The sequence below is a fragment of the Procambarus clarkii genome, unplaced genomic scaffold (genome assembly GCF_040958095.1).
Source record: "Procambarus clarkii isolate CNS0578487 unplaced genomic scaffold, FALCON_Pclarkii_2.0 HiC_scaffold_97, whole genome shotgun sequence".
NCBI lineage: Eukaryota > Metazoa > Arthropoda > Malacostraca > Decapoda > Cambaridae > Procambarus > Procambarus clarkii.
In genome coordinates this window covers 2,541,416-2,553,915 of record NW_027189130.1, presented here as the reverse complement: position 1 = coordinate 2,553,915, position 12,500 = coordinate 2,541,416, and the positions used below count along the sequence as shown (strand labels likewise).

The 12,500-nt window shown below is 35.7% G+C and overlaps 1 protein-coding gene across 7 annotated transcripts in view; it reads right to left on the bottom strand.

Moving 5' to 3' along the window:
• Positions 1 to 4,270: 4,270 nt before the first annotated feature.
• Positions 4,271 to 12,500, bottom strand: part of LOC123750911 (uncharacterized) — a 15,655-nt gene continuing 7,425 nt past the window's right edge. For 4 of the 7 annotated variants that reach the window (XM_069320059.1, XM_069320062.1, XM_069320063.1 and 1 more), the window contains 12 exons: positions 12,308 to 12,466; positions 11,827 to 12,021; positions 11,062 to 11,297; positions 10,216 to 10,406; positions 9,863 to 9,956; positions 8,514 to 8,631; positions 7,108 to 7,199; positions 6,754 to 6,869; positions 6,377 to 6,465; positions 5,495 to 5,665; positions 5,025 to 5,212; positions 4,271 to 4,756 (listed from right to left, as the gene is read on the bottom strand). In XM_069320059.1, coding sequence (XP_069176160.1) covers positions 4,484 to 4,756; positions 5,025 to 5,212; positions 5,495 to 5,665; positions 6,377 to 6,465; positions 6,754 to 6,869; positions 7,108 to 7,199; positions 8,514 to 8,631; positions 9,863 to 9,956; positions 10,216 to 10,406; positions 11,062 to 11,297; positions 11,827 to 12,021; positions 12,308 to 12,466 — 1,922 coding nt within the window. In that variant the 3' untranslated portion in view covers positions 4,271 to 4,483. Of the gene's footprint in view, positions 4,757 to 5,013; positions 5,213 to 5,494; positions 5,666 to 6,376; positions 6,466 to 6,753; positions 6,870 to 7,107; positions 7,200 to 8,513; positions 8,632 to 9,862; positions 9,957 to 10,215; positions 10,407 to 11,061; positions 11,298 to 11,826; positions 12,022 to 12,307; positions 12,467 to 12,500 lie in introns of those variants that run through there. The other 3 variants (XM_069320061.1, XM_069320065.1, XM_069320064.1) reach the window with 3 other exon arrangements.

Below are 12,500 nucleotides of genomic sequence, written 5' to 3'. Positions count from 1 at the left end.
TTGGGAAGTGCCACTCATCATATGAGTGGACACACCACCATAGGAGCTTGCCAATAGGAAGCAAACCCTTCATCGTTCATCCTGTCACTTGTACCCAGACACAGCTGGGACTTTCTTAACTGTCTCAAGTGAACGGCTTTGCAAACAAAAAAATTAACATTCGTCAACCTTTAAAATTGTACGTTATCTTGCGGGTGCAAAATGGGGAAATATTTTAAGAACAGTATGTATATGTGACAACCACATTTGTCCTGATAATTTTTTTCAAGCTGGAATTTAAAAGTTCTTGAGAATTTTTGCATTTACGATTTCGTTGGGTAGGCAGTTTCAATGGGGTTCTTAACCCTATGTATTCAAAAGCATCTGTTGTTACTCCTACATTGTGGCTTGTTGAGCTTGAAACCTTTGCTCTTTGTTCGTGTTACATCTGACCTTTTGAAGAAATTGAATGAATCAATATCCTCCAAATTGTTCAGTATTTTAAAGGTTTCACTCTAATACTCTCGCATTTGCATATCTCTAAGCATATAGATTAGTTTTGGATTTAGATTAGATTTTCAATTCAGGTAAAGGTACATACATTGCAGATGAGTTACAAAGGGAAAGACAAGGGCTAGCGTTCACTAGCTCTATTGGAATAGAAACATCTGCAAGACAAGTGTTGGCAAAAATTCAGATAGCTAAGGGGACAGAGCCCGGCCTGCGGCTCACAAAGACCCCCAGGGTAAGGCTGAAGAACTAATACACAAGTTGAGTGATGCAGCATCATCCTCCTCCCTCCCTGCATAAGTAAGCAGGGAACAGCTCCTCCGACAAAATGACAGAAGGATTAGGATAACAAGAGCACAATCTAGTGATGACGAGTATGAGGAACCAATCACAGCCCAGGAAGTAAAGGGGGCTATGAAAAGGATAAAATTACAGCACCTGGTGAGGATGGCATCACCTACGACTTACTCAATGCGCTGGTGAAGTGTCTGGGAACCCAATACTCCACCTGTTTAACAAGTCATTCCTAAGTGGAGTGTTGCCCACACAATGGAAACATGCAATAATTGTTCCCATACCGAAACCCAATGACCCTGGCAATTACAGACCTATCAGTCTCATGTCATGCACTTGCAACATGTTCGAAAGGATCATCCGAAACCGACTATTGCACAAAATACGCAGGTTAGGGGATGTGGGTCAATGGATTTGTTAAAGGACGGAGCACAGCAAATTGTATAGTTAATTATCTGCCTAATGACACAGCTAAGTACTCCCAATAAACTCTCTCCTTGGGGCAAATATTTTAAATTTAAAATACAATACCTAAAGCCACTAATACGCATAGCGTTTCGGCCAAATATATACGAAGTAAAACCCAAACAAAAACCCATTACAGCAGAGTAGGACCCATAAAAGATGAGACTAACAATGCAACCCATCCTCGACTCTAGTCCATTACATTCAGCGGTCGACCCCACAGACGCATTCATAAATTTTAACATGCTGTTCATTCAAAACGGGAATTTTCTCAAGTATAAATTAATATTATAATATATTGGCATTTTGTGTATATATAGGCATAGGATAGGTTAGGTCAGGTGTTTAGGTTCTGTTGGCGTTTATTTGTATTTGTAGTACGTGGGTGAAGCAGTGATAGTGTTGTGATTCGAACAAACTTCGTCAGTGAAGCACTTGTTCCGGATATGTTCGAACGTCAGCAGTTGTGAGTCGTGTGTAAACCGCTTTTCATTCATAAACAGGGGGTTTGGCGGGTGCATGGAATCACTTTTGGATCTTTGTTTGGAGGACGGGCTGAACAATGTTAATTTTAAGTTGCACGATAAAAGGGCAGCAAACACACTGATCGAATACTTTACATCACTGTTCACACTAGAAAGCTTGAATGACATCCCATCACCGACACAAATGTTTGTCGGAGGTAAAGAGAATGAATTAAGGGAAATACCAATTACACGCTACACAATCAGGAAGAGCATTGACAAACTAAAAGACTCAAAAGCCCAAAGTGTGAATGTATTTCAGTCCCAAGTCGTAAAGGAACTGAACTGGCAAATTCACTATGTTTGTCAGTGAAACTCCTTTTCAGAAAATCCCTGGACCATTATCACCTGTTGAAGGTGATAATGAGACCTTACTAAGTGATCTAAATGAACTTCAAAAATGGTCAGATGACTGACAAATGCTTTTTAATGTCGATAAATGCTAGCCCTTACATGTGGGCCACAACAATCCACTTCAGAACTACCAAATTGACAGCACTACCTCACAACAGATAGATGAAGGAAAGGGCGTTTGAGTCAGAATGCATCATTTCGCCTTCTCGCCATGCCCTATGGCTGGGGGGATTGGTGCCCTGAAGCTACATCAACACCCTATACCCCCCCGAAGTGGCAAGGGGAGTTAGTGGACAATAATATTGCTCAACAAGTGGAAGAGGTAATTAAAAAAAATCATACCAGAGCTTCATCTCTCGTATCAGGAATGGATGAGGGCCACTAGGGGTAACAACACTGCAGACCAGGCATGACAGGGCGGATCTCATAGAAACCCATAAAATACTAAATTTGGAGGATGTCAATCCGGACAGTTTTTTCAAAAGGTCAGACGTAACACGAACGAGGAGCAACGGGTTCAAGCTCAAGAAACCACAATGTAGGACAGAAAACCAAAGATGCTTTCACCCATAGGGTTGTAAACCCGTGGAATCGCCTACCCGCACATGGCATAACTCTGCTTGGTATTAAAATGCTGTAGCGAGTAATCCTTATACTCGCTCCATTATCTCATTATCTTAATAGCATAACTAATTAGCACTAATTACAGAAGCTACAATCCTTTCCCCAATTACAGGTAATACTCTTCTCAGCTTGTTGGAGGGAGCTGAGGTGTAATCCCCATATAAGCAAGCGATATGAGGAATGGAGGACAGTACAATTTCCCCATTCAACAATGTAGCACTCGGCGTGTACAGTTCTAATCGACCCAAGACGCTACAGCTTCGACACAGAGCAGACAGCAGACTACGACCGCATCGAGCCGCCACGCTCTCGCTCCCCGAGTTCAGACACTCACAATTTGCCATTTGCCATTATCTTAATTTTATTGTACATGTGCTTGGGGTTCTACTACCCAAAATCATGCATGTCCCCTAATTATGCCATACAAATCTGCTATTAGAACTTTTACCTGAATAAACATTTAATATTCTGTATGTAAAGTAGTACTGTTAATTTAGTACTTGTGACGTGGATTGTTATGGCCCATATACAAGATCTTGCATTTAATTATAATTTACATTATAATTTGATGATGTGGTTTGTAATATTCTCATCTATGTTATGGGTATATATGACAAAACCTCATGTAAATCAGGTAGGTAGGTAGGTGTGTGGCAGTCCGTCTAATTACCCAAAGCTTCTTAGTACAGTATACGTAAGTAATGAAACTCTACGATATATTTACTCACTATATTGTTGGTGCTGAATGTAGAACATCATGAAAAAAAACTTATTTTTACTCTAAACTAACATAACTTTTATAGCAAAATTGGAATCATCTAATTACCCAAAGCCATAACATTCTCTCTTTAGCGCATTTATTATGCACCCTATACCCATCTTGTGAGCCGAAGTGAAAAGAGATACAGAGGCTTATTTATTGTAATGTTCCTGCATGCCAATGTGAGAAGGAATCCACAACATTTTTATATTTACCCTTTTGCTAAGTATTCTTATATATCTATGTCTAGCTTCCAAGACAAGCACGTTATTACATGATTGCAAACTGTTTATTGCTCGTAGTGAAGAAAGGGAGTCAGAAATAATTAAGCTGTCTACTTCAGTGTTGTCAATAATTTCGAGTGCTACCAGGCTTAGAATGTAGACTTCCTGTGTTGAACTGCGAGTTAAGTTTCGTATAATTTCGTTATAAAATATGATTATTTCAGAGTAAAAATGTGTATTTCCATGTTCTACATTCAGTACCAACATTATAGTGAGTAAATATATCATATTTCTTCATTACTTACGTAATGCTAGGAAGCATCATCTCAAATGAAGTAGTTTCCTGAACCTACTGGGCCGTCATATCTACACTTGAAACTTTGTACGGAGTCTGCCTCTACACACTTCCTGATGCATTCCATTTGTCAACTACTGATACTAAAAAAGTTTTCTGTATCTCATTTGGGCACTCATTTTTCATGTTTACCTTTTTTTTTGTGTGTGTGTTTTTTGAAGGAAAGCAAAGAAATTGCACATAACTACAACTACAATTTATTTAATAAGCATTTCTAAACTAAACAAAACTTTGAGGGTAATTAATAAAAATAAAAACTAATTTGAAAACAAATCTTTCTTGAGCAACATAGGGATGCAAAATTAACATGACGATGATTTGGGCAAAGAACATTTGCCAACCCAGGGGTAGAGAATACTTGTTATTTTCTCTTTGCTTTGCTACTTAAAGCTACTCAAATCAAAGGGAAGAGTGTTTCTTCCATTTCTTCGTTGTCAGTCTGTGACTCAATACTGACTACACTGTTGTCACTGTCGGTCTCAGAATCCTCGGAATCTTGACTGTTTGTTTGAAATTTGTTGTACTCTACTTCCCTGTCTTCAGAAAACAGGTTAGTTGCCTCAAATAGTTTAATTTGATAGAATTTTTTCATATTTAGCAAGAGGGCCGTAAGTCCACTGGTTACATGCTGGAATGATGACTTCTTTATTGAGTATTTACCCGGTTCCTGTAAAACAAACACACATCATTATTTCAGGCATTTTTTAAATTAAATGTTTGTTTTCCTAACAAGTGTTTCATTTAAACTTTAACCAGTAAAAGTGATAATGATAATATTACAATTTGTGTCTACAAAATGCTTTTACTAATTTTACTTAGCTTAGACACAAACAACAATGATTAAGCTACCTGTTAAAATAATTACCAAGTAGCTATAATGCAATAACATTTATTTCAGTGGAGTAATTAAGTTAATATTGATACCTGATACTAACTTCAATTATCCAAGAGGGTGGAGCACTTTTGTTTTGTACATCATCTAGTCTTTGTGTTATCTCTTCAAGCTTTTTTCTGTAGAAATCCAAGTAACTTTTCATTTCCAGTTGAATGACATTTTGTTCTTTCATAGTCCTGTTGTACATATGCAGCTTTTCTGCAGCATTTCTCTTTTCTTGAAGATTAACTTAAAATATTCAAAAATAAAATATAAAGTAAATTATTTAATAAGGAACATGAACAAATCTGTCATTGTAGGATGCATGTATTATGTAACAACAATGCAATCATATGTAATCATTTTTAAAGTATCTTGTTAATATTATTATCTTAAAAATATAAATTAGGCATGGACTTCCATTTGTCCATTACCATAATGAGTAAGTTTGAATTAACATGTTAGTAGCTAACAATATTTATCCTCATTGACAAGGCCAATATGCACAGAAAAATAACCAAATATACTTACCATTATCAGTTGGTTGAGGAGTGTCATTATACCATGGAAAGTTGCCCTCTTCATCAATGTCCACACTAAGTTTTTCTGTATTGTCTTCATTGTAGACCGCTATCAGTTCCCTCAACTTTTTCCTGTCTGCTTCAATCTTTGCACGGTATCGTGATCTCATTTTGCTTGAAACTGAAAGAAACACTTTGTTACTAGTAAATAAGATTATAGTTGATAAATTTGTTTTGTATATACTTAGTAGTGAATACCTACACAAAAGTAGCAGAACACACTACATAAATATTTGCCAAGCACTTTTTTTTTTAACAAGCTTAGGTATACACAGCAATGTGCTGCTATCCTATTATGTATGAAAGACAACAGTGTAGATCAAAAACCTCACAGGACAGCCAGTCATACATGGAATCTGGAGAGAATATGAAATGTAAGGCTGATCTATTAGCCTCCACTAACAAAATCGGGGTACAGCACAAGAATATCTTCCAATATTCCTGAGTGTATGAAGTAATAACAAAACTCAAAGTACATCATACCATTTGTTCTGAAGTCATTGATAACAAGGCAATCACATATATAGTGATAGACAGTATGTCCTAGCTTTTGTTCACATAGTTTACAACTGGAATGATTTCCATTGGCAGATACATTACCTGCAGGCACCTGCCATAGATATTGATATCTCAACTTAATTTTGACAATTACCTATAATTACATAGGACAACACCTAAGTGAGATGGTATCCATACAAATCTACCTTAGAAATAAATGACATTAGATGTGTTTAGATAAAAAAAGTCATTGTTTTCTTGAAGTATTTTACAAACACTAAAAGATTTCTGTTTGTTTTATCAGTCCCTAACTTATACATAAGCTTTAACATACCTGCTACACCGGATATTTGGGATTTCTTGGTTCTAATTGAGTCACATACTAACTCTATCCCCTTTTGAACATCATTTTGAGAAACTGATCTGTTGAGAATAGAGGATACTGTTTACTATAATGTTTACTAAATTCAAACATGTAAAGACCCTGATTAATTAAAAAAAATTAACTTAAATTTTTAGGCAATGGTCATAATGGCATTTTATGATGGCTGACAATTATTGTACAAGAACTAAACAATTAAAATAATAAAGAAATGTTTTGGCAATTTTATGATTTATGGTACTGCATTGATTTTACAGTACAATAACCTTGTTAAAATATATAAGAGTATTTCAAAACAGTGCTTCTTACTATATATTTTACAAGCAAACCTTTTATTTAAACTCTGGGCTAAGTTGGTTAACTCTGCAATCCAGATGAGAAGTTGTTTTTCATCAAGAGATAAGTCAGCTAACTCCTTTCTTATTAACTCTGCAGCTTCTTTTGCCTATCAACAGGAGGAAAAACTGTCCTGTTAGTATAATAAATGTTGCAATTTTTATTTAATATTTTGATATTACAAAAAAAAAAACAATCCTTATGAGCCTAACTCTGATGAAGGCTGTTTAATGGCAGTAAATGTTATTTTTATTTTTATTTTTGAATGTTTTTTTTTTCCTGTGCACTTATATTAGTGATTCATGATCATTGTTCCATATATTCAATGAATAAAGCAAATTACTTGCCTTACAAAATCTTGAAGCTAGAACACGAGCTAAAGAGTCATGTTTACGTTGGTTCCAAAAAAATGAAGATTCACTAAGTTCTTCTTCACGCTCTGAAAAAAAGGGACAAAAAATAACTCCCTTCAATGAATATGTAAAATGAAAATAATTCACTTTTATGCAGGCGATGAGTCACAATAACGTGGCTAAAGTATGTAGACCAGACCACTCACTAGAAGGTGAAGGGACGACGACGTTTCGGTCCATCCAGGACCATTCTCAAGTCAATTGTGATGAGGAAGTAGAGACAGGCAATAAATAGGCTAGAGAGAGCTGAGGAGCAAAGTAAGGAGTATTTTAGGGGATAGTAATAATAATAAGAGCTGCAGAGGGCCTATTGGCCCATACGAGGCAGCTCCTATTATAACCACCAAATGAGAAGGAGATAGGAATAAGAAGACGATAGCAAGGGAGCGTAGGAGAAAACAATGAACAGAAAAAAGGGAGAAGAGTGAAAGAAAAGGAAAGAGAAAGAAAAGATAGATAAATGGAAGGGGTAAGCTTATGTTAGGTCACGTTTGTTAGAAAGATTACAGCATTTGAGTATATACTGTGAAAGGGAAGAGTCCACAGCAACAAAGCCAGGACTCAAGTTCATGTTGGGTACATTGTGTATTAGAGCCGATTTAACAAGACGGCGTCTGTGGAGAGTAGAGGCAGGAAAGATTATTTTGGAGGAAGACCAATCTATGGGATGATTAGAATCCCTCATATGGCAGAAGGGAGCATTGTTAGTGTCTGCAGACTTGACACTTCTCTTGTGTGCTTTAAGTCTGTCATTCAGTGTACAGCCAGTTTCGCCAAAGTATTGTACCAGATGAACAGGAAATAGAGTAGACACCAGCAGCAGGAGGAGCATTTTTTTTTTTTTTTTTTTTGAGGAGCACTGTGAACTAGATTGCTACGAAGTGTGTTAGTTTGTTGGTGTGTTAGTTAGTTCTTATTCCTATCTCCTTTTCATTCAGTGGTTATAATAGCAGCTGCCTCGTATGGGCCAATAGGCCATCTGCAGCTCTTATTATTATTACTATCCCCCTAAAATACACCTTACTTTGCTCCTCAGCTCTCTCTAGCCTATTTATTGCCTGTCTCTACTTCCTCATCACAATTGACTTGAGAATGGTCCAGGACGGACTGAAACGTCATCGTCCCTTCACCTTCTAGTGTGTGATCTGGTCAACATTCACTTTTATACTATCTATAATTTACTTGCTATATTAATCAAATCCAATTCATATACACAAAGTTGTAGGGTGACACCAGGTGTTGCTAGTTACTGAAGTCATCTTCATTACACATAATAAATATCACTAACAAGTTTTAATAGATTATACCTTCCTCATTGTACCAATGCACTATAAACTAACCGGCTTTCAACATGTTTTTGGTGGTACTGTTGTACCGCGACATATAGCTGAAAATTTGCTCGGTTTCTTCACCTGTGGTCAAACCACTTCCATGCTGCCAGCGTCCTCCATACAAGACCTATAATTAAGATGTAACACACTGTAAAATAATTACAAGGAAAGAATATTAGTCGATTGCTCAAAAATTTAATTATGACTAAATACTTTATTCTGATTAATAGCTTTTTAACCCTAAAATAACGTTACATTTATACCCGTTACTTTGACAAATGATAATTATTTACCTGGCAATACCATGCATGTGCTTTTGCATGCAAAACCCCTAGGAACGGCTTTGTCTCCAGTAGGGTGAATTTTTTATTTTTTTCTTGAATTTTCAGGGCCCATGGCCAGCACTGTACTGGCATATGATGTCCTGGCAGATGTACTTGGCACTTTTGAAGTAATTTATATGGAGATAGTGTGCATAGCCAAAAACCTCACCACGAGTCATATTGCACATTTTGAGAATTACACCATGCCGGCATGATGCAAGGTTTATGCCAGTCTGGTCCAGGGATTTGTGTGTATACGATTCGTTTCGTGCCGCTTTCCACAACGAGACACCACAATTTTGGCTGTTCTGCAAATCAAATATAAATGATATATATTATATATTTATATAATACTGTGTATATATATATATATATATATATATATATATATATATATATATATATATATATATATATATATATATATATATATATATTATATAAATACAGTATATATAAAATATATAATAAATAATGAAAAGAACCTAACCTGATGGGTTATATGAAAGTGATATAGACCAACAGAAATATAGCATCTTACTCAATATGGCTTCAGACCCCAAAAATCACCATTTATATGGTGCATGTAGCTCTTGACAAACGTTGAGTACTCTATGTTTTACTTGTTGACTTGCCTGTGGGTTAAAAAAAACCTAACTACTCGTTATAATATATATATTAACTCTGTAAACTGTAAGACATCATGACTGTCTTTTCCCAATGGTGTAGTGGGTTAAGAACACTCGCCTGGCGTTTCGCGAGCGCTTTGTCCTGGGTTTGTATCCTGGCCTTGGAAGATTTACTGGGCATCAACCCTTAACTATGGCCCCCCCCTTCCTGTTTACCCAACAGTAAAATGGGTACCTGGTTGTTAATGGATTTGGTGGGGTCATATTCTGGGGAACATAGGATTAACGACTTGCTTGAAACACTATGCGTGCTAGTGGCTGTACAAGAATGTAAAAAGTCTTATATATATAAATAAAAATATAAAATCTATGTACAGTTTACAAAGTCTGTACACATAATATTTACCTTTGTTTTTAAGCTCTCTATATGGTTAAGGTGATTAGTCACATCATTGTCAGCAGCAAAGACACTCTCTGAATAATATGATTCCCTCAATCCTCTGAAAGAAACAAAATGACAGTATTTACATAATTTACATTGATTTGTTTTCAATTTTGATGATTGTGTAAATATATATTACTTAATGTTGTAATACATGAATAATGCTATTATGTATTGCATGTAAGAATTTTTCAGATATTGATATACTTACATAACGAATAATGTATTGTGATATATAAGTTGCCCTAATAGAAATGTATTAATTGTTGAAAAATAAAAATTTATCTTACAAAAGGAAAATTATTTAAGAACTGTACCTTCCAACTTTTTCATATCGGAATAACTTTTTGTTGCCATCAATACGTATGGCAAATGGGTTAGTATGACAAGCAGGGCACACGGTCTTATTGTAGCTTTGGACATTTGCAAGTTCATACTGCATAAATCTCCACTCCTGGAATGTTCTTTTAGCAGCTTCAAAGTTGATGCAACCATCCTGAAGTATATACTGAATATAGAATTTGCATGGATTAGCCCCATATATTGGGGGAGTGGGTAGCACAAGTTATAGTGCAAGATTGAAGAACTACGTTCCCAGCCTAGTACTGGGAACCTGGTTCCCAGCCTAATACTGGGAACCTTGTTCCCAGCATAGTGCTGGGAATCTAGTTCCCAGCACTAGGCCCAGATGTGGCTAAGCCATGCAAGTTGCATGAGTTAGCCATATATATTGGGGGAGTGGGTAGCACAAGTAACAGTGCAAGTTTGAAGAACTATGTAGGAAACTATAAGGATGAAATTAATGCTTTTTAGTTTTACTTTTGAATAATGTTTTGAACAGCTGGACAGCTTTTAATTCAATAAAGAGTTTACCAATTAGGAGCAATAACCAATTACTTTATTTGCATAGAGAGTTTGCACAGATTTAGTTTGACTCGGGGGATATCAGAGAGATATTGATTTCTGGTGTGGTGATTATGGGATCCTTTACATCTATCAAGGAAGAGTTTCAGATCAGGATGTGCATTTAGGAACAAGGTTTTGTACATGTAAGTGGCACAAGAGAATGTGTGGAGTGGGTTCATATTTTTATGTATTATTATATATACAGTTTAATGTATACAGGTACTTACATTACATATATAAAATTAATAAATACTTACTCTTCCATTACGAGAGCCAAGCGCTTGGAGCGCTATTAACAAGGATTTCATTGATAAACCTGGACTGTTCCTTTTAAGGAAATGCCAGTTGTTCAGGAGTTTGGTGCTGAAGAATGTGTTACTTTTCCTGGCTGATGAGCAGAAGTATCCACCATCATACAACATCTTAGCATCTGCAGGAAGGCTGTATCCACACTCTTGACACTCAAATATGGGCAGATAAAGGTCATACCTGCCTAGAAAGCTTAGTTTTAGTATTTATTCCTAAAATAAAGCAGCTTATTTTGAATCTTTTGTAAAACTCATCTCCATCACTGAATGGATATGTTTGTGTCTCAAAGATTGAAGTCCACATGCTTGGGTATGGGTATCCTCACTAGAACTTCAGTGATGCTACTATATTCAGTGATGCAAATACTCATAGACTTATGTGTTCAAACTTAATATTAAATAAAATATACCTAAGAGCATTTTGAAAGTACACATGATGTCAGAACTCTTTATGTTAACGTTACAGTCTTTACAGTTACAGGAAATTTTTGGCACAGGAACTGGCACAACAGGTTCTGAATAAGAAAATAATAATAAACTTAGCAAAGATTGCATATTTAAATAATATTCAGTAAGTCAAATGCCATAAAAATTGAATTGCTTATTGAGTAAAAAATTTATTTATTTTTTTCTTTCAATATTTTGGTACTTATATTGTAAAGGCTTGGTAAAAAGAAAAGTTTTCATATGTAAAGAATTTTTTGGTTTACATACGCCAGTCAGTAAATGTCCCATTAAGGTCAACAGTCACAGTTGGTGGCAATGCTTCATAATATCCACTGGCCCAGGAAAACCTATCATGGAATGGGTTTAAAAAATGTTTTTTCATATCACAGTGGTAGCAGAATAGGCGATGACAATCTTCACATTTGATGCTGGCTTCAATCATACATTTGAAGCATTTTGTGTCTGTTAAATGAAAATATTTGAAAACATATGTTCAAAAATATCACATCTTTGTCAAAAAATACTTCTGTACAGTTTCAGATCATGCAGAATTAGGAAAAAAATATGGTCTATAAGTATACATAAACATTTTTCATTAGTGATAAAATGCTTCAGGTATATTTAAAACGAAGTATCCACTCTCTATTCAAAAAATATAACTAAAAAAAAATGCAAATATAATAAGTTGTAATGTAAACTGATATGCTGATGTAAATAGACAATATGCTTATAAGTATTGTGTATGTACCTTCAACTGGAACAGCGTGCCTACACACCTCCCACTCAAATAGAACTGACCGACTTTCTTCCCAAGAAATTTCAGCCTTCATTCTTCTTTGCTGCCATTGAGAAATCTTCACTTGCGATTCTTGGATTTTTTTTATTTCTGCAGCAAGTTCGGCAGCGGCTGAAATTATTATACTTTAATTATAATCTTACAC